This window comes from Ornithorhynchus anatinus, chromosome 17, assembly GCF_004115215.2.
Source record: "Ornithorhynchus anatinus isolate Pmale09 chromosome 17, mOrnAna1.pri.v4, whole genome shotgun sequence".
NCBI lineage: Eukaryota > Metazoa > Chordata > Mammalia > Monotremata > Ornithorhynchidae > Ornithorhynchus > Ornithorhynchus anatinus.
This window is the reverse complement of record NC_041744.1, coordinates 12,406,973-12,429,669: the sequence shown is the minus strand read 5'-3', so window position 1 is coordinate 12,429,669 and position 22,697 is coordinate 12,406,973. Positions and strand designations below refer to the sequence as shown.

At 44.0% G+C, this 22,697-nt stretch overlaps 1 protein-coding gene across 1 annotated transcript in view; it reads right to left on the bottom strand.

The window, feature by feature from the left end:
* Nucleotides 1-22,697, bottom strand: part of MED13 (mediator complex subunit 13) — a 91,421-nt gene that overhangs the window by 34,446 nt on the left and 34,278 nt on the right. Inside the window, exons 5-9 of the mRNA XM_001509857.6 lie at nucleotides 21,864-22,061; nucleotides 20,228-20,422; nucleotides 13,243-13,405; nucleotides 12,885-12,995; nucleotides 870-1,553 (exon numbers count right to left, since the gene is read on the bottom strand). Of these exons, the coding sequence (XP_001509907.3) occupies nucleotides 870-1,553; nucleotides 12,885-12,995; nucleotides 13,243-13,405; nucleotides 20,228-20,422; nucleotides 21,864-22,061 (1,351 nt within the window). The remainder of the gene's footprint in view (nucleotides 1-869; nucleotides 1,554-12,884; nucleotides 12,996-13,242; nucleotides 13,406-20,227; nucleotides 20,423-21,863; nucleotides 22,062-22,697) is intronic.

Genomic DNA, 22,697 nt, shown 5'->3' with positions numbered 1-22,697 from the left:
CCCCAAAATTCAGCAAGTCTAAAAGTCAAATCCTCATCTTCCTTCTCACTCCTCTTCCCGACTTCCCTTCACAACCGACACCAGCTCCATGCTCCCTATACCATAAAATCTGTAATGCTGGTGTTATCTTTGACTCTTTACTATCTTTTAAATTCTCTCTTTTAACCTCCACAAAATTCCCTGCATCTGCTCCTTTGTCTCCAAAAAAACACAACTACCCTGGTTCTAGCTCTCATCATCTGCCAGTTAGACCACCCTCACTGGTCTCCTTATTTCCTCTCATAACTCTACACTATAGTCTATTGTCAGTATCAACATTTGAAAATGTTGTTAAACATACATCTCTCCTCTTCTGCAAAGCTTCCAATAGCTTCCCATTTCTTCCACCTCAAGAAGAAACTTCTGATTATCAACTTCAAGGTTCTCTTCTACTTACATATTTGTACATAGGACTTCCTCTATCATTAAACTATAACTTGGTTTTAAACACAAAACAAACACAACGAAACACATCAGCTGAGTTATGGATAAGCATTTTTTGGTTTTCATAGCAAAAAGGTGGGTGAGTGTGCAGCACTCAGCCATACACATAGGCGGACTACGATGATACTGAACTACCTGTACATGATTTAATTATGAGGGCCCAGTACTGAAAGCAGAGAGATGTAATTTAAAGTCTTTACCGAGTTATAACATTGTTACTAAACTTGTGCTAGAGTAGTTCAAAAACTACACACATCATCTGTTACCTACAGAATTTAGTAAAGGGATCGATGGGGCTGAGATTCTGGTATCCCGATGATCTGGAAGACTTTGGAAGATGAAATACATTTATTTTAAATAACTACATCTGGGATGAAAATACATACTCCGTAACTGATGTTACACTTTCCTGTCCGGCAGGTCCAACTGGATCATCTCTGAATTTATCACTCGGAAGCTGCGGTGGTAGAAACTCCACATCCTTTTTCTTTGGAACTTTATAATACTTCCAGGTTGAATCGGCTTCCTCTTCTTCCAAGTTTACCGCTGTACCAACGTAAACTGTTGGCTCTATTACCTCTGGAAACTGGGCTGGGAAAGGCTGAGATAAACTGTCTATCCTGTCTTCTACTGGCTTTGAAGGAACCAAGGGATCTGGTGTTGGCATCTGATAGAAATGCTGACTTTGAGGAGTTGAAGGTGTTTTAGTCACGCCTTCATCAGCCACATCACATGGATGAGGGCTAAGTGGCGGTGGCTGAGGCGAATTTGCCATTTCAGTGCCATGCATCTGAGGAGTTTTTGCTACATCATTAGTTCGGATGTTTGAAAATCTCACTTGACTGTCCGGAGCTGGGATCACCAGCCTCTGACTGGATGAATCTGTTTCCATGGCAACATCATCACTAATAGATGCACGGTGATGAAAAGGAGTTAGAGGGCGTTTCTGAGGCTTGTCACCCTTTTCTTGCTTCTCATTGGTCTTGTGCTTGGCAGCTACTGGCTGTTGCTGGCCTACGGGAGGTACCTGCCCCTGTTGTCCAGAATTTCTTGGTTTGAGATTTTTGTGCCTACCAAAGAGAGAAAAGACTTGTGAACATTCATGTCGTCAAAAATTAGTTATCAAGTTGGAAAAGAATTTTCATGACAAATATGGTCTTTCCTGTCAAAGGTCCTTTGAATGTGTAATGAAATGAATGATTTACAGCTTTTTTTGTTTTGTTTTTCTGAGGGACGGAAGCAAAGGGGAGAAAATCTGTTCCCAAACATCTGCATGAATACGTTGGCCTTCAAAGTAATATTTTCATGAGTTTCTCAGATTTACTGAACAAAGGTAGAGAAAGGCAGCTTACCTACAAAGCTTAAGTTGAAAATGAGGTAAAACAAAATGGCGACCATTAATTTAAAGAGTATATACAACATGATATATGAAATACACTCCAACCGCAGCTAATGGATACAAACATAGAAAGGTTTGCCTTTTTCAGACATATGCACCTATAGGTAAATTTCACAGTCAAAATTGTCTTCTTCCAATACAAAGACCAAATACATACATATAAACACACACGGTTCTTGCTAAAATCAAAAACTTTATATCCTATGGAACTAAAAAGGTCTAGCCACCTTATACAGTACTTTTTCCCCTAAGCCAAAACCCAAAGAGAAAAAGAGAATAGGTAGGACTGCCTTTAAGGCAGGTTGGTTCATCAAGTGGGGCTACAAACCTTCAGAGGATTCTGGGTGTGTTTGTTTTCTGATATTTCTAAGCACTTACTATGCATCAAATACTGGTCTAAGTGCTGGGGTAGATACAAGTCAACTAGGTTGGACACAGTCCCTGTCCCGTGTGGGGCTCACAGTCTAAGTAGGGGGGAGAACAGGAGAATTAAGGTATAGGCCACATAGCAAGCAATTAGCAGAAATGGGATTAAAACCAGATCCACACTCTTTACACTGGGTCATGCTGCTTCTAGTTCATGAAACGCTGGCTTTTTCTGCCTGGAACCGGGAAATAGCAGGATTGGGCTTTCTCAAACAGATTCAGCAGGATTGATTATCAAAACTCCCCTCCCCATAAGAGGCTGTATCAAAATATTAATGCCTGACAAATACAGGAGGAGTAGACAATATTCTTTTAGTCTAGGGAGATACTGCTCAAGACCAATGTGGAGGCTGCCCAATGGCTGAAGTGACCCAAGACCTAACCTGGGTAGGTGGGTACTATCCCTTCACTAAAGCTAAAATCCATGAGCTGTTTCACCATCATCCTCTTTGAGATAGTCTGTCCCAAGAGGGTTCCAGGACCCAAGAGTCAATTATCAACCCTGAATACTCCAGACAGTGATCAAAGATGGGAATGGATGACTCTCCTGAAAAACAGGAGGTAGAGGAAAATCTCCCTGGAGGGGTTGGAATTCAGAAAGAAGAGTGGCAAGATGGTTTCCGACTGAGAAGAAACACTGTGGGAAGAAAACTCAGGTGGGTTTTCAGTATGATTATAGTCTTGAAGACTCTGATAAGGAAGAGAGTTAGTTACCAAAACCTGGAACTCGCAAATACATCAGGTGGGAGAGACGACCACCAAGACACACAACCTTTTGGAAGAGTAATCTGAGGCCACAGATGAAAGGGGCTTGATTGAAGGTTTGGTCAAATGGATGACGACAGCATCAATATCCCAAAATGTAGAGGGGTTCTGGTGAACAGAACCCCTCAACAGGGTTTCCATGAATCAAAGCCTGAAAGAAGGGGTTTCAAGATGGGAGGAGGACTACAGTCATGTTTTCTATGTCCTCAGCTCCCACACTTCTAGGAAGGCATTTGTCATCTACGATACTTTAAGACTCCGAGAACCTGCTGAGTTAGCCTTGTCTTTTAGGGTATTAATCCCTGCCTCTACTGTTAAGGGGCCTGTTTTGAGAGGGGCCAAAGAAAAGTCACTCAGTTGTGGCTCCCATGAAGATCGGACAGTGAAAGACTCTAACACATGCCAGAATGCCCCAGGCCCTGCTTGTTGGAAGGAATACTGACAGTGCCTGGGTGTTCAGAACAGACCTAATGAAGGCCAGGATTTCAGACAGAACTAGCCTGGCTTCGATCTGAAATTCCAATGTTGGATCAGTACCAAGGTACACGCCAGTTCTGGAATGTGAATAACATGGAAATATTCCTGATTAGTCAAGAAGCAGCATGGAGTAGTGGATAGATCATGGGCCTGGGAGTCAGAAGGTCATGGGTTCTAATCCTGGCTCTGCCGCACGACCTTGGCCAAGTACTTCCCTCCTCCGTGCCTCAGTTACCTCACCTGTAAAATGGGGGCTGAGACTGTGAGCTCCATGTGGGACAGGGACTGCGTCCAACTCGATTTGCTTGATCCACACCGACGCTTAGTACGGTGCCTGACACGTAGTAAGCGCTTAACAAATACCATCATTAGTCAGGCAGTCAGCTTCATGAATGAGAAGCAGCATGGCCTAGTGGATAGAGCACGGGCCTGGGAGTCAGAAGGTCCTGGGTTCAAAACCTGGATTCACCGCTAGTCTGCAGTGTGCCCTTGGGCAAACCTTAATGATAGAATCTGTATGCTCCACCTACTGTTGCATCAAGTCAACATGGGGAAGTCAATTGCCTCCCAAGGCCTTAGCACCATTCCATTTCCATTTTCCCTGCTGTGAGCTTTCATCGACCACCCTGAATTCGGATTCCTCCCTCTCTCTCCCCTCACACTCCAGTAAACCTGTCTTAGGCTACATGGACTGCCGTTGTCATTCAAATTCTCCCCCCCAGAAGTCATGGGAATTCTCACCCTGGCCATTTAAAGCCCCAAGAACCGTCTGCCATCATGGCTGACCGGTAACCAAGGGGGTCATTACTGCGGCTGTTTATAGCCCTCCCCACCATTTCTGCCCACCACCATGACTTTCTTCGTTTCTTCGTGCCCGTTTCATCTTTTCCAGGCGAAGATTTGGAAATGGAGACTAGGACAAGCCGGGGCAAAACTGTTGTTGGGGAAATGGACATCCTTTCCCTCCCACTTCTGGGGTGGGACTGGGAGATGTGGAAGGGCCGAGGGGGGCTAATCATACTGGCTGCAACAGCTGTCGCTATACACAATGTTTAAACAGTAAAATATTGCAACATGGAGAGGAGGAGCCAGGGATACAGGGAAGCCCTTAGGAACAAAGGGAAGGGGGCAGTGAGGAAATATTTCAGGACTACTTTCGCTTACCTTTAGGACCAAGTCAAACATGTAGGACCTGGTCCTGGAACAGACCCTCGCTAATTGTACATAAGTCTGTGGGACAATATACCGGACAGTTCAGCCACATTTGAAAAGAATACATTAAAGCTGTATCGTGAGGAACGCCTGTACTCTGGATTTGAGAACAAAAATGCAAGCCAGATAATCATCTCGTTGATTTGAAAAATGGAAGCCATTTTATGGGAGAAATCATCATCTTATCTTTGAGGTTCTTGGGTTGGGATAGAAGGGGGTTAAAGAAACAGTAACCAGTGGCTAGATTTCACATGTGTACTGTGCAAAATGATGGCCACAGAAGTAAAATTTTTCAGGTGAGGAATCTGAGACCACTGTTACATGGAATCTTGAGCAGAAACTTAGCCAGTAATATCCAAAGATTTGGAGGGAGTCTTAATAGTGGGCTACGCTGTTAACAGTGGCCTGCCTGGACCAGGTTAGGGTTACCATTCCAAGATGGAAAACATAGGGTGCTCTACTGAATTGTTGCTCCACGGTTAGCACCAAAGAGAGAAACACATCCACTTCTGACGAGAAGTTGTAACTACTCTTCATTGGGGAGCCTCAGTTCCTCAACTCAGTGTAACTATTAGGTCAATTCCCTCCCACAGCAGAATGAGTGGTGGGAAGCCAAGCAATTTCCACTGGTCTGTTCCACATTTGTACAAATTCCAAACAAAGAGCAACGGATGGGACGTCCCCTTGTTTGCTTAGTAATAACACTACAGTCTAGATCCATGCGGTCTTATTTTGGTTTTTCAGGGAAGAGACAGCGTAACCTCTAGCACCACTCCTGTCTCCCAGATATTTATGTACAGCTACACCTAGAAGAAGGTAGAAGGGGGTAAATATGAAAGAATTTCACCTTGTTCCCTAAACCTTCAGGTCCTTAGGGTGAGGGGTTATCAGAAGTACCTTACAAGGTAAGAATCTTGTGAAGTGACTTAAATTATCACCTCTGCTCTTTGTTCCTTTCCAATGACCCTAACTATATCTTGCTTTTTTTAAAAAATGATATGTTAGGTGCTACAGTGTGCCAGGGACTGTACTAAGAGCTGGGGTAGATATAAGCTAATCAAGTTAAACATAGTCCATGTCCCACACGGGGCTCACAGTCTTAATCCCCATTTTACAGATGAAGTAACGGAGGCCCAGAAGTTGGGTTACTCATTAGTTAGGTTATAGGAGACCAGTGGCAGAGCCGGGATGTGCTCTACCAACTAGGCCATGGTGCTGCTCGGACTCTCTTGCCTCAGTCTTCTTGCGCCCATTGTTCCCTACGCTTGGAATCCCCTCTCCACCCCAAACTCAACAGACAAGAGGTCTTCCCATGCTGAAAACCCTCTTGAAATAATAATAATAATAATAATAATAATGTTGGTATTTGTTGAGTGCTTACTATATACAGAGCACTGTTCTAAGCGCTGGGGGAGACAGCATGAGGCTCACAGTCCCCATTTTACGGATGAGGGAACTGAGGTACCGAGAAGTGACTTGCCCAAAGTCACACAGCTGACAAGTGGCGGAGTCAGGATTAGAACCCATGATCTCTGACTCCCAAGCCCGGGCTCTTTGCTCTAATGAAGTCTTCCCTAACTAGTTGCCAGGACCCAAAGTGCAATCCTACCTCCACCTATCCCACTTGAATGTTTATGCCCACCTTTAACACTTACTTTTCAATTGTATATTCAATTATTTTGATTACTGCCAAGCTGTGTGTGACATGGACTGGTCGCATAAACCCTCAGTAGGGGCATATGTGCCTGCTTCCACAGCAATTCATGAGCTGATGACAAGGGAAAGCAGGGGAAGGATGTCAGATGTAGCTGCCAGGGGGCTGAGGGTTGAACTCTGTACTTAAACAATCTGTTCACCTGCTGGAATGGTCCAGAACCTTCATTCCAGTGCAGTCACTGTCCACGGGTCCAGACTAACACCAGTGAAGACTAGAGCCAGCCCAGACTATACACAGGACATTTGATCTGAAGCCCAACTGTTGCAGTGGGGATGTGATGTCCTCCAATTCCTGTAGGGCTGATGAAAGAGGGGGCATACTAGATAGCCAATCATCCAGATGAGTAGCCCCTGCTTTTTAAACTAAACTTCAGGGGCCCTTGAGGTCTCTGTGAACATTTTGGGGACAAATGTGTGTTTGAAAGGAAGGAAACAAAAGGTTGACAATCGGCATTCCAGAAATGGAGAAATCGACAGTGTTTGGAGACCTAGAGGAAAGGTTCATCCGGATCAAGGAAGCATAGCTAGTCTCCTGAGGCAATGTGGTGGTGGTGGGGAATTATTTGAGGTCCCAATGGGGCTCCCACAGGCCAGCCAAACTTATTGGGAGAGGATGGAGAAGGGAGATAGGAGGAAAGGAAGAAAATACAAGCTCTTGCTTCTCTAGAATCAGCATGGCCCGTATTGCCTTTTCATTTGAAGGTAGGACTGAGAGAAATGGAACTCCAGGAGTTGGTGTAAATATTCGTTCCTGATGTCAGTCCCCCCATTAGGAAGGCCCCAAAAAGGAAACAAGGCTGGTTTCTTAAAGAATTGCTGGGGGTCCTGTTGGCCCCATCCTCTGTCACTCTAAAATGGAGGCCATACAGACTGGTTGTTGAGCACTGGCAATTCTGGAGGTGTTACGGAAACAGCCCCCTTACCAGAGCCGAGGGACCGGCCAGAAGCCCTCCTCCAGGATCCCCAGGGAAGGAGCCGATCGATTGCATCCCTGAAAACATCAAGACTATTAAATTAAGATCTTTCCAGCTGCTTTGTGTACTAACAAGTTAGTTAATCTCAGCCAGGCAAAGAGCCAGGAGTTAATTATAATGGCTATGACCCTGGATGTAGTAGTCACCACATCCTTAACCGCCCTAAACTAAGAGTGGCAGGCCTCAGCCGAACCCTCAAGGAACCGTGCACAACTTGAAGACCCGCCCTTGAAGAAAGGGGGATAGGTGGGGGGAGGCATCCGGCAGGTATTGTGGATATTCTTTTGGGCGGATGGAAAAGGCAATCATCGTGTGAAATCCTCTATAAAATTTCTGCATTTGGGTATGGGATTGTGGAAGTAGTAAGTGCCACACCATACTCTCCACAGAGGCTGGATTTAGCTAAGGGGGAAAAGATGGCAAGGAGAAAAGAATGCTGGGGGGCAAATGGTATGACTGGTTTGCCACGGTAGAGAACTGGCTGGCAGAATTCTTGGACATGTGTGTGCCCAAAGAAGAGGGTCCTGAGTCTGAGTGAGAGGCACTATTGTGGCAAAGACAGTGAGAGTAGAAGACCCAAGCTTGCAGGGCCTGCGAGCCACCGAGGACCAAAAGCGGAAGGATCTACCGGTCTCTGGAGGAGGTAGCCTCTCAAGATGTAACCACAGGGTATCTAGGAATGATTGCCATCCTCCTTCTATGAAGGTGAGTATAGGACACATCATGGAGTCAAAGAAATCACCACAGTCATTTCCCAGACTCAGCTCTAGGTCCTCTACTCTTCTAAATTCATTTGTTCTGGGGTTTATCCATTGGAACTCTTTAGTATTTTGGGCATCAAACAATATTAGGCTAGCTAAGACATTGCTTGACGGGAGCCGCATCACTGTGCGAGTACCTGAAGGGGAGCAAGGAGTCGGAATGTCTAAATCTAATGCTTGTATGCATGTAGTTATTCATGGGCGGGGACCTGGTCTTGTTTTTCCACTCCAACCTCAAGTATGTGTCCAGCGTACACAGTGAGTGCAAAAATAAATGCTGCCGACAGCCTGAACCCCTAAATGCTTGACCCATCTGCCTTCATAAAAATCAAGAAAAAGCTTTCCATCAAGGACCAACTGACACAACTTTGAAGTCACCAGGCCTGAACCAGTTCCAAAATCCCAGTGAATATTTTTAGCCCAGGGAATTATGGAACTGGGTTGAGTAAGGCCTAAAGGCAGGAGGGCAGGTATCCTATCCAGTTCCTGAGCTCCTTGTTTAAAAATAGTTAGGAGCTTAGTGTCAGCTCACCTGCTCCGACACCACAGTCTGTCCTCTGCTCCCTACCCTAGAGGCTATTGGAAATAGGTTCCGGCTAGGTGTAAAAATGATACTTTGGATGTAATTAAGGCCCCATATTACACTCAGATTTAATTTTCCCTTTGATACAAAATTTAGATTGAAAAACCATGAAATTCTAGGAAAAAAAGAATGACTGAGTTTCAAAAGACTTAGAACACAATGAGATTAGTTCCTGTTAACATTACAAGTCAATGTTGCCATTAAAAAGTGTAACTAAAAGGGGAATTAGTATATGATCTAATGTGAGCCAAACATCTAAGAATCTAGATCCTCACTACACCTTTGGTTTGAGAAATGAGTTACTTAACTGAAACACTTGTTCATGAAAAGTGTATCAAATCAAAAAAGCATTCCTTTAAAAGTTGTCTGGGGAATTGAAGCTGTCAGGCAGGATTCCATGGCTAGCCAGCCAGGAAATCTGAGCCCCATTCCCATAGGATCTCCAAGAAGGGCAACCTTACCTCTCCAGGTTTCTTCATCAAGCAGGAAGTACGTGAAAAACAATTTAGCTCTTAAGCCTATTTACAGTGCATTCATAAGTACAGAAACTGGTCGTCTAGGGAGAAGGCTAACTAGCTTCAATTGGCACATGACTTTTGGAAAATATAATTTTCAGGTGAATTAAGTTCTATTTCTCTGATAGGTCTTATCAACTAGGTAATCTATGGTCTATAACTGCTTCCTGTTTGGGGGAGGGGGGCGGGCGGGCCCGGGGGGAAGGTTACTGAAGCAATTCCTGGAACAAGAACAGGTGTCTTGCTTGGAAACTTGGACCATCCATAATATAAACTAGTTTGCTACCTTGCACATGTCATTTATGTTACATTAGAAAGATTTGGTAGTCATGAAGGCCTCCTTCCCTTGACCTAACAAGAATGAACTGTCGCCTTGCCGGTTATCAGAAGCTGGTTAGGCCTAGATGGCTACCAGCTGGAATCAAATTCTGCCATTTGGAAAACAGCTGGCCCATGGGATGGGAACTAAATGATATGAAGAGTTGCCTTTCTTGACAGGAGTTCTGTAATGTCCAGGCTGGAGCTTAAGGTGACCTGCGGACTCTTGCTATTGCTATTGTCCACCCAACCCCACAGCAATTGTGTATGTATCTTTAAATTATATATTACAAGTGATTTATTCATATTAAGGTCTGTCTCTCCATCTAGGCTGTAAGCTTGTTATTAACAGGTAATGGCATCTGCTTATTCTGTTGTAATGTACTCTCCCAAGTGCTTAGTACAGTGCTCGGCCCATGGTACATCTCAATAAATACCATTGATCGATTGATTGATTATGGTCTTCCAGGCAGCAGGGAGTTGCAGCACTGCTACTCTGCTGTCACCATGCAGTTTGCGGAAGAAAAACCGGGAAGACTACGTTCGGTTTATGTAGAATTTGGTTTCATCAGGGGGAAGAAACCAGGGTATGTGTGGCAGCTCGTTTAGGGGGAAGAGCAGGCAATCAAGGTGTGGAGTTAGCCAACAGTTCCTCTTACTGTTGCCCCACAATCAGGGACATCTTACAGATGAAGAATTACAAGGAGAGGCATGCGATTAATTCTTCCATAAAGCATGTTTTCACTACACGTTTTGATTAGCGTGTTAGGGAACTGGGGACTACTGATAATATGAGTCTGCATGGAGACAGCACACCGCAGGATTAGAAGAAATGGGTTGTGCACATAATCAGAAGACCAGAAAAGAGTAAGTTTTCTTTTACATAGAGCTCTGCAAGAATACTATTTATTGAGCACCCTCCAGATACAATGCCCTTTACTAAGCGTGTGGAAAGTACAAAACAAAAGAAGTGACACATTCCCTAACCACAAGAAGCTTACGCTACAGTAGAACTGGCCGTAGAGAGGCTCGGAGAGCTTCTGTGTCAGAAGGACAGGTCTTGACAATGCCCCTTATGAATCGGGATACGAGAGAATTGGAACATACCCATGGGCTCCCCACTGCTTCCTTGGAAGCCAAAGGCTGTGCTAGGTGCAGTTTGATCAGTGAAGCTCTGACACCAGATTGCAAAACTAGCAACTATTTTAAAATGGAACAACACTAGAAACATCTTTATGTTGGGTCACGAAACCACTTGCATGAATAGCTTGTGAATGGCTATAGTGTGCACATAGTGGGAGAACAGCTCAAAAGAGAGATCTTTGTGAAAATATCAGATTTTTGAAGACAGCAGTATGAATGAGATTTGGTCAGTAAGGGAGAGTGGCTAAAAAAATCTCTATTTTTAAACCATATGGTGGTAAAGATTCCTAGAATTGCAGGTAGTAAACAGCAGTCTAGAAAGGGGACAGGTGTGTCAATCTGCCTCTTCTTGTCAGAGTCTTTGGTTTTGTTTTTTGTTTTTAATAGTATGTGTTAAGTGATTCCTAGATTGCCAGGCAATGTTTTAAGCTCTGGGATAGATACCAGCTAATCAGGTTGGACACAATCCATGTCACACATGGGGCTCACAATCTTTAATCCACATTTAAAGAGGAGGTAACTGAAACACAGAGAGTCAAGTGACTTCCCCAAGGTCACAAGACAGACAAGTGGAGAAGTCTGGATTAGAACCCAGGCCCTTCTGACTCCCGGGCCCGTGCTTTATCCACTAGGTCAGGCAGTTTCATCAAAACTTTGTTCTAAGGGAGACATTCTTCGTGTGGCTGTTCAACTTCCTACATTCCCTGAAAAGTCTTCAATCAAGTCACAGAGGCCAGGCTTGGGAGTTCCTGGATCTTGAAAATGTTTCTGCTGTTCTCATTTACGTTTTGATTCCATTTTCTACTTTTGTCCATCCATGGGTCACTGGACTAAGGGCAGTCTTGTTGGCTGCCCTATGATAGCTTTGATATCTTTGATCTAGCATCGACAGCTCTCAGCTTCGTTGCCACAGGAGATCTTTGTTTGTACAGCTTAAGGGTGTGGCCTGGCACATAACCTCATTCTTCATCAGGTTAATTGTGAGTCTATACCACATTACGAACAAGCAGTTCATAATTATTAACATGCATTCTATAATCATCACCTCCTCTATGAATAATTTCCAAGGGTTTTTTGTTTGTTTTTTTTTTTAATGTTGCTCTTGGCCTGATGAGTCAGAAGAGTCTCTCAGAGAACTGGAATTGTATTACAAATCCAGCATCCTGGTCCCTAGTTTTGTCTCCACAGCTGCGTGGACTAGATGCAACAAGACTGGACCTACTGAATAATCCTGCTTTATCCACTGATGAAAGGAAACGGGACTTAAGCCAGGCCACTTGAGTTCTATCAAATTTAGTGTGAAAAATCATAGAGATGCCATAAGGTCTTCATGAATTTCTCAAGAACAGTCATCCCTGAAACATGGTTGACAAATCAGCAGATCAGGATCCTGGCAACTGTTTTAATGACGTCCACAAAAACTACACAGTGCTCTTGATTTTCATCCCTGAATTTCTACAGTACCTCGGGAGCAAAGATCAGCCCACTAGGACCAAATGTAATTGAAAGTAATATCACAGTTCTGACACCACAAAGCTAACTATAGTTTTAGAATCCAGTCTTTCTGGATAGGATCTTGTCGGCAATGGAAATAAGTGAGATTCCATGACCCTTTCCTGTGAGTCAGGCATCTCACCTTCCTTCTTGAAGGGGACATATTTGAAATTCTGTGTCATGCCCTTGGTATTCCATATATTGAGGGAGAGCCTGGCAAGGCACCTAATTTGGGTTTCTCTCCCTCCCTGCTTGTGGATTTTGGCAGGTTCAACATCAGATCTGGGAACTTCACCATACCAGGGCAGGAAAATGAAGTAGTCAGACTAGTTTCAGCACCTCTTCCCCCATATAATTGAGACCATAATTTTCTCCTCTGTTAAGTGTCCAACTCCAAAATAAACATAATTTAATCTATATTTGAAAGACTCAACACAACTCTTAACAGAAACACTAGGAATAATGGAAAGATTGTCACCAGTTTCCACCCCCACCAAAAAGAGTGTCACTTATTTCATGCTTCTGGGAGAGCTCACCTGATTTAGTCCCTGTAAGCAGTTAGTCTTTAACAGATACAATGTAAAAAGACCTAAGAATCATTAACATCTGCAACTCTACCTTGAACAGTTGCAATTTGTCCTCTGTGTGGCTTCAACAAAATCCCAGGATGCTACTTTGTCAGCTGTCTCTTCTTCACATAAACCACTTGATGATGCAGAATACTTCCTCCTAGGATTTGAGATTGAGACTTTTATAAAATTTATACCAACATGCTTTACCGTGTGAACTAAGCACTACTCTAAAGTTATAAGAAAACCAAAAAGACTGTGCTGAAAGGGCAGCAGACACAATGCTCTGAAACAATAAATTATGTCTTTATAAAAAAAGGAGTGGCTATACAGCACACTTTAAATTGTTTGGACCACAAAGCATTTTCAAACAATATAGGACTTTTGAATTTGAGAAAGATACGTACTTGTTCTGTGCTCTATTCATATTGCATTCTTGCCAAACCCTATCCACCACTTGGTTGGCAAGTTTTCTGGGAATTTTTCCACCATGGTGGCTAGTACTATCTGAGCTGAATGCATCAGAAGCAGATGAAAATTTCGCCCATTTCTGGGCAGATTGAGCATCAACTGAAAGAGGAAAAAAGAAAAATTGTTGGGAATTAACTCATTCATTCATTTATTTATTTAACAGCGCTTAATGAGCCCCTACTATGGGAGGAAAGACAGACACACATGGTCCTTGCCCTAGAGGAACTTACACAAGAATGAGGTGTATGTGACAACTAATTTGTCCTTTAACTATTCCAAAGCAGCATGGCCTAGTAAAAAGAACTTCTGAATTGAACTAACTTGGCAGTTGAAAAACCCAAGCCCAGGTTTCAGCTCAGCAATCGATTATAGAACCTAGAATAAATTACTTCTCGCAACTTGTTTTTCCAGATGCAAAAATGGACTTACCACCTATTCTTATGTAGTCCACAAGGGTACTGCCAGAGATTAACTACAAAATGCTTTTAGCTCTTCAGAATACACAATTCCCCTAATTGCTACAATATTAAAGTTTCCCTAGCTATTTGGCACTGGGGGTGGACAGAAGATCATCAGGTTGAACACACACTATGTCCCGCATGAGGCTCACAATCACCGTTTCACTGATGAGTGAACAGGCACAGAGAAATTAAGTTTCTTGCTTAAGGTCACACAGCAGACAAGTGGTGGAGCTGGGATTAGAACGCAGATCCTCTGACTCCCAGGCCCCTGCTCCATCCACTAGGCCAAGTTACTTCTTTACTTGTGGGGAGGGAGAGATGGTCATTCAGCTGAGCCCTGTTATAAGCCCTTGGGCGAGTATCGAGGTGAGGGAGGCAAGGCATCTGCCTTAAAAGAGCTTATAATGTATTAAGACGTACAACATGCATTGTTTACAATTAGTGGGAGCAGGAGGAAGGATAAATAGCAAGAGTAAGGAAAGATGGTTAAGGGAATGAGTGAATCGAATAAGTACACAGGTGGATATACACAAGACTACATATACATAAAAATGCTAAGATGAGTGTTGGGAGTGTCATGCAATGGGATGGAATTCACTCAGACAACTGGGGAGAATTGTGGTATTGAGGATTTGAAAAAATAGGGAGCTACAAGCAGAGGAAAAGGCTTACTAGCAATGGGGAGAAGTGAGAACAGAGAGAGATATGCTTGGGAAGAGTGGAGAGAGTGAGCCTAGGGAGGACAGGTGAAGACAGGAGATATGTAGGAAGGAAAGGGCTGATTATTGGGAATTTGTTTGATGCGGGAAATCTTTGAACAATTTTGCCGAGTGAAGAGATGGGTGCTGAGAGTGGTAAGAAAAGGGCGGGATGGGCAGACGGGGACAAAGTTAGAGGCAGAGAGATCAGTGAGTAGACTGGTACAATAATCTAGTCAGGAAAGGAGAGCTAGACCCAGAGTAAAAGTCAACTGGGTGGAGAGAAAGAAATGGATCCAGGAACTATACTGAAGAAAAATCAGCAGGACAATGACAGATTAATGTGAGTGGAAAGAGAGCACAATATTGAAGATGTCACGAAGGTTGCGAGCATCTACGACAGGAAAGAATTGTGGTGTGGTCACTATGTTAGTTTAGAAGGGAAGGTGAGAAGCTCAGTTTTAGCCATGAGAGGTGGACACCCATATAGAGAGGTCTGGGACGCAGAGAGGAATATTAGATTAGAGGGCATGTGGAAGAGCTAATAAGGCAGGTTTGGGAATCACACATATAGACTACGCAGTGGGACATCCATAAGGAGAGGTCGTGGAGACAGAGGGGAATACAAGATTAGGGGGTATGTAAAAGGGCTAATGAGGTAGTCTTGGGAATCACACACATAGACTAGGCAGTTACTGAAGCCATACAAGCAAATGAGCTCCCCAAGGGACTGAGTGTAAAGGGAGAAGAACAAGACGCAGAAGAGAAGCATGTGGGACACTCATCGTTTGGGAATGAGCAACAGCAGATGAGCCAACCGATGAGACTGAGGAGCAGTCATAGAGAAGTGGGAAGGCTCCCTGTCGATGAAAACAAGGTCGGATAGAGTTCGTAACAGATGGTGAATAGTAGTTAAGACAGCAGTGAGGACTAGGGCAGAGTAAAGTCCATTAGACTCGGCTACGAAGGTCACTGGAGAGCCTGTTCTTCTGGGCATGAAAACCTGACTGCAGTGGGTGCAGAGGAAGGGAAGGGAACTGGGATACTCAAACAATGAGTGTGGACTGGAATGGGTATAGGGAGAAAGCTGCAGTGGAATTATAATAATGATGATGATAAAAAATGATGGTATTTGTCAGGTGCTTACTATGTGTCAGGTATTGTACTTGGTGCTGGGGTAGATAAAAGATAACTGGGTCAGACACAGCCAATGTCCCTCATGGGGCTCACAGTCGTAATCCCCTTTTGCAGGTGCGGTACCTGAGGCACAAAGAAGTGACTTGCCCAAAGTCACCTAGCAGACAAGTGGCGGAGCCAGAATTAGAACCCGGGTCCTCTGACTTCCAGGCCAAGATCTCTCTGCTAGGCCAAGCCGAACCACCAGAGGTTTTTCCCAGGATACAGGAGGCCCAAACATGTGTAAAAGGCAGAGGGGAGTGAGTCACTGGAGAATGAGGGGTCGAAGATGGCAATAAGATATTTATAATAATATATTTTGGTGACAGTGGGGAGAAACTGAACAGTTATTCCTTACGCATCGATTTATCATCCTTCCTCCTATTAACTAGACACAGGTACAAAATGCAGAGCTAATAAGATGAATAGTTATTTCCCGTATCTCTGACATTTCCTAGATCTAGCACTAATAGTTACAAATATTGCACAGCCAGAACTGAGGTAGATACCTCTAGAAGTGTTGTTGGTTCTTCCTTTCATCTCTTGATTCATGCTAGACTGTAAACTCATTGTGGGCAGGGAACGTGTCTATCAACTGTTGTACTGTACTCTCCCAAGCCCTTTGTACAGTTCTTTGAACACATCAAGCGCTCAATAGTTATAACTAGAGATGGATTTTAGGGAGGGAAAAGGGGAAGGGGCAAGAGTTTTGATAAGGTATGAAGGAATGGGGTCGGCTGCGCAGGTGGAGGGGGTGGATTTTGAGAGGAGGCAGGAATCTCTAGAGATTCTGCTGGGAAGGACAGGAGAGTTGAAGAGGGGGTGGAAAGCAGGAGGGACTGAGGAAGGGCAGGGGCGATTTTAGGGACCTTATACCTGATAGTGTCAATTTTCTTAATAATGTAGGTGGCCAGCTCACTGGGGGCAAGGGATGGGGAGGCGGAGGGACAAGGGGCCTGAGGAGGAAATTAAATGTCTCGAACAACTGGTGAGGGCAATAGGATTAGGTGTCAATAAGGGTGGAGAAACAGTTTTGCTAGGCAGAAGACAGGGCAGAGTTAAAGCATGCAAGGATAAACTTGAAGAGGATGAAGTCAGCCTTATATTTAGATTTCCGCCAGCAACGCTCTGCGGCTCGAGCACAAAGAGCAGGAAGCGGACTGCGCAGGTGATCCAGGGCTGTGAGTTAATGGTACTAGATCAACGAAGGGATAGGGGAGCGAGTGAGTTGAGTTCAGTAAAGAAGGCAGTGTTGACAGTCTCCATTTGGTCATCAAGGGAAGGTAGTTTAGGTATGGAGGCTAAGTAGGGCACGATGAGTTGACAGAACTGGATGGGGTCAAAAGATTAGAGGTCTCTGTGGGGGAATAGTACAGATCTATGGGGAGGAAATGTCTGGGAGAGGAGGCGAGTGAGGAGGTTGTGATCAGAAAGAGGGATTTCAGAGTTGGTGAGGGTAGAGACTGTGCAGTGGTTAGAAAGATAAGATCGAGTGTGTGGCCAAGTTGGTTAATCGGCAAGGTGGGGTAGAGCAGGAGGTCAGTGGAGTTGAGTGATAGAAGGCGGGCAGCAGAAGGGTCATCAGGAACATCTATGTGGATATTGAAGTCCCCGAGGATCAAAGTGGGCACGGAAAAGAGAGAAGGAATGTAAGAAAGGGACCAAAATGGTTAAAGAAGTTGGAGAGGGGACCTGGGTGGCTATAGATGACAGTTACGAGAATCTGGAGTGGGTGGTAGAGGCAGATGATACGGGCTTCAAAGGAAGGGAAAGAAAGCGATGGGGGAGGTGGAATGGTGCGAAAGCGGCATTGGGGCGTGAGAAGGAAGCCAACACCTCCTCTTTTCCCAGTGAGCCAGGGGGAGTGGAAGAAGATGAGGCCCCCTTTGGAGAGAGCCAGGCTTCAGCGATGGCGAAGAGGAGTGCCTGAGTCGGGAACAGGTCAGGGGTGAAGGCAAGCTTGATCCACGGCCGCTAACTGCCTCCACCACCCCTGGCTGCAGCCCCGCGACACCGGCACGCCTCCGCCAGCGGCTCCCACGCCCCACTGGCCGGCTTCTTCGGGAGGCACAGCCTCCAGCACCATGTCTGGGCCCCACCGACCCTCGCCCTCAACAGACCAGTAGAGTCCAAATGTACAGCTAATATGTATACGTATATGTATATGTATATATATATCCAATATATATACATATGGGCTTCTCCTATCTCTGATCATTTTTCACAGACCTACTACCACATAGGTAAGATATTAAAAAACAACTAAAAATATTAAAAATCACTACTGGCGGCTGCCACTGGTGTTGCCTCAGAGGGATTCTCTTCCGTGACCGTGGACATGCACCTGTTCTCTCTGCCGGCCATCTTACAATATGCTCGTTGGGCATAGAGGCACCAGGTGAGAGAGTGTAGATGGCCCTTTACTTCCTAACCACAGCACCACTAACTCGGAATGGCGAGGGGCCACGAAAAGCGCACTAAAATGACTTCGTAAACGAAGCCATTCTCAGCGACACATTCATGCGTACGTATTTAGAGTTCGAATGAGTGCTCCTCCAGCCTCCCTCTTTTCAATTTTTCTGATAACTGCTGCGCAGGAACTTACATTCACAGGTTCTTCTGTGCCAGTTTTCTAGAGTTTTATTTCTAAAAATCAGAGCAAGTGGTTCTTTAAATGTCAGCTCCTTGTAGCTGTAGCCATCTATCACCAATTTTGGTACATTTACACTCATGGAACCCAGAGCCAGAGGCTGCTCACTGCCAGTTAGGGAAACACTAAAGAAAGAACCAACTGTTGGCAAGAAGTGGAGCTACGCAAACAAGGGAGCCTGAGCTAGAAGCAGCACACGAATCAAGCATTAAGGCAATGAAGGTCTAATTTGTAAAAAGTAATCTGTATGTTAAAATGGCCAACCACACTTAGTTTCAGATTTTACAGAATTAAAATCTAAGAACTTTCTTCAATCCCCAAGTTTTATATAAATTTCCTCTCTCCCCGCACCCCCAAAAAATCCTAAATTGATGTTCAAGCCTACAAAATATCGGAGTGTCACCCCCCCTTTCGCAGCACCTGAAAGCACAACACTAGGGTGAAAGGAGAACCTCCTTTTGTCTCTCCTAAATTCTGTGGGAATTTTCTGCTCCAGATCTGAGGACACTGACACCTGTTCTACAGCTTCCAGCCACCTGGCATCTAAAACTCATTTGGGTGTTGTCAGAAGAGATTAGGATTGCCTATGAACACAGCCACCAGCTTGCCCGCATCCCCAGAAGGCCTGTAACTTGGCTTTATTCCTTCAGGATGCTTGAGGTATGAAAACCTGTTTTAAGACCCTTTACCCCAAATGGATGGAATGAGTCTGCCTCTTTAAGCCTCTGGAAGAAAGTCCCACATAAACTTGTGGCAGCTAGTTCTCCTTCTCCTCAGAGCAGAGAACAAGACTTGTTTTGTTTTGTAAAAGAAACATTACCTAGTACCTTAGCAAATTCCAGCTAATTGCAGTGGTAAGTCAATAAACTTCTATTTGAGTTCTTTCTCTAAAATATTACATGAGACTGTAATATTAGAGTGGCTGGATATTTATGTATATAACAGTTGCCCTTTAATTCTCAATATAGCAGAAGTAGAGTTCACCCCCCTGTGGCCATGGTTTTTGGGTTTTTTTTGAAGGTAATTTTTATAAAAATCCATTTGGCCCTCAAATCTGCACAGGGCACGTCTTGTATTAAGTAGCTTATTTTATAGACTAATGCTAAGTACTAACCTTTCACTTGCAAGGATTGAACCAAGCCATCAATATTTACATTTATGGAGTTAATATGCTGTGTCCAAGCTTGGCTAGCAGACTGACTTTCGGTTTTTCCACCACCTCCCCTACCACCCTTAGGGGCTGGAAGAAGAGGGAGAAGAAACAGGGAGAAGAAAGGCTGCACAGAGGATCACTAGAAACCTAGGCAACATTTGTCATCTGGGAGAGAAAGAAACTGAGGCACAGAAAAATTACGTGATTTGTCCAGGGTAACACAGCAGTTAAGTGATGGAACCGGGTCCTCTGACTTCCAGGCCCATGTACTTTCCACTATATCACATTGTACGGAATGTATACATCCCCAATAAAATCTAGATGGCACATGAGTTCCTTAATTTTCATCTGGCTAGTTCTGACAGGAATAAAGTTGCAAGTACATTCTCCTCTTAAACTTCTGAATTTTCAGACGCTGCCTAATCATATTTTAGCAATTAGATTTAATAACTGTGGCATTGTTAAGCATTTACTATGTACCAGGCCACCGTACTAAGTGTTGGGGTGGATCCAAGCAAATCAGGTTGGACTCAGTCCCAGTCTCACGTGGGGCTCACAGTCTCAATCCCCATTTTACAATTTAGGTAACTGAGGCCTAGAGAAGTGAGTGACTTGCCTAAGGTCACACAGAATACAAGTGGCAGAGCCAGGATTAGAACCAATGACCTCCTGACTCCCAGGCCTGTCCTATATCTCCTACGCAAGCTGCTTCTCACTACGCCACGCTACTTCTCATGATTTGTGATGACCCCATCAAGAACTAAAAAACAGGTTTTTCCATACCTGACTGGACTTCTTCAGGGGATGTAGGTGGAGTCAGAGTTACTGAAGACATGGCAGGATCTCTTGAGGAAGCAGGCACTTGGTGGACACCCAAGCAAGTAGTTGAACAGTGAGGTGCTCCGACAGAGCTGGGAGTAGGAATATCTGACTGGGGAACTAAAACAAAGCATGCTGGGTAGATCATCCGCACACCCGCTGCAGAAAATAAAAAAAGAAAACCTAAGTCATATTCAAAGAGGACGGTTGATTTAATTATTTCTCATCTACGGAAAAAATGATGGCTTTCACTATAATGTGTGTCTGGGAACTGAAAGTTGGACAAATGAGACCAAACCTCAAGAAATAGCTGTTAGGTTAAAAACCAAAGCCCTAGGCACCACCCCAGAGGGACAGATCCATTCTACATCCCCATCTGAAGATCACAGCACTATCAGCTGGGCTGCAGAAAAGATGAATACGTTGGACATGTCACAACGAGCTTCTAACAGTACCAAAATTTTCATACACACTCTTCCCCTGAAAAACTTATTGAAGTGGAAGAGATTTGTTTCACTGGTTCTAAACAGGGTCCCAGATGCCTACGGTCACGGGATGAACTGGAGTGTTTGCTACCCTTAGGCAAATCCCAGAGCCCAACGAAGAGGCAGGTAACAACTCAAAAATTACAAAATAGGGCATGGATACTACACAAGTGCCAATTTGACATTTTTAAGGTGAAAGCATGCACTTGTGCCTATTAATCTCATGGTCACCATATAATTTATCTGGGACTGTGCCACCTCAGTAGAAACTCAGATGCTATCCTGGCTGGTATACGAAATCTCTTCCAAATGACGGTTGGGTACTGCCTCTAGACAAGATGGCTGTTTCAAAGTCTCTTTCTTTTACCACCTGTTTTTAAAATGGTTCCACTTTAACTGATCCTAGTATTATGGAATCTCCCCAAGTCGAGTTGGTGACTAACCACTTCTGTAGAAACTAGGGCTTCTCAAACATAATAGTTGTCCAAAATTGTATAACAAAGTGGATCGAGCCATATGCACATTCCCCTCTGCCTTCCCACTTCCATTTCAGGCTTCCTCTCAGCTCCAAAGGGATCACTATCAATTTTGCAACAATTAAACTGCGCTTCTGTTTTTTCAGCAGCTCTTCATGATGTAGTCAGGTTGGCAGGTATTCTAATGCAAGACCCTGATGAAGGGTCAGAAGCACTTACTCTGTAGAGGAAGTTTCCAGTTATCAAAGAACGCAGCCTTTACCCTTTATGCTAGCCAAGGAATGAAAATGAAACGAATCCCAAAGTCGTGGATCTAGTACACAAAACACTTTTTGAGAACTACTATTACAGCTAAGGAACCAGTTTAGTGCATCTGAATAATTTGCATCAGTCTCTATGACCATGGAAGGGTTAGTTGCACATCCCACTATGGTGCCATGAAAAGCTGTCATTACAATATCATCTTGAGGAGTATCTTCAACATTACACAACTCCAAAAAGCTCACCAGAGACACTTTTTAAAAGGTAAAAAATAGATGGAATCTTAAGGTATAAATCTAATTGGAATGAGCAGATCTGTGAATTCAAGGACGTCTTACACCACTAGCTAAATGTTTTCGGTACATGCGCAAGACATACCAACAAGGACTTCCACGGCAGCTAGAGAATCATCCTCCCAATCCATATCTTCCTGTTTTTCTTCAGATACCTCCTTCAAGCAGGATGAAATAGGATAGAACTGTTTCCATTCACCAATTAATTTCTTAGTGGAAGAATCAGACATCTTGAATGCCTGTCCTGTGAGAGTGCCATTTAATCCAAATGGACTTAGGATAACTAGAAATAAAAATAGAGTTAAAATAAACATCTAAAGGTTACTCACTTGTATTTTTTGAAGTACTCTCTACAGTGGCATTATTAACAAGGGAAAATTCTATGCTCTCCATCTCGAGAACAACAATGTATTGCACTTCATTAAGAGACTTAACTCTTCATTAAGAGACAAACTTAGGAAGGCAGAGACCATGTTACTACTTTCATTGTATGCTCCTAACTTTTCTATACACACTAAGCACTCACCAATTAGCCATGATGGAGAAAGGGCAAGATTATATAACAATTACCCTATTAGAACGATTAGAAAGTAATCTTCCTGATTATGAGGCCAGCAGAGAGAAGCTTCTATCTCTTATAAACTTTCTGGGGCTGGACAGGGATCAACATGGAAATGATAGATAAGAACTGTGGTGACAGATTTAGGTTACTACAATGCACGGCATGTCACCTATGAAACTCTTTTTAGAAGCCTATAAAAACCATCTAGAGAAGCAACACGGTTCTAATGAAAAAAGCAAAGGCTTGGGTATCAGAGGACCTGGGTTCTAATCTCAGCTCTGCCCATATCTGTTGTGTGACCTTGGGCAAGTCACAACCTCTCTGTGCCTCCATTACCTCATCTGAAAAATGGAAATT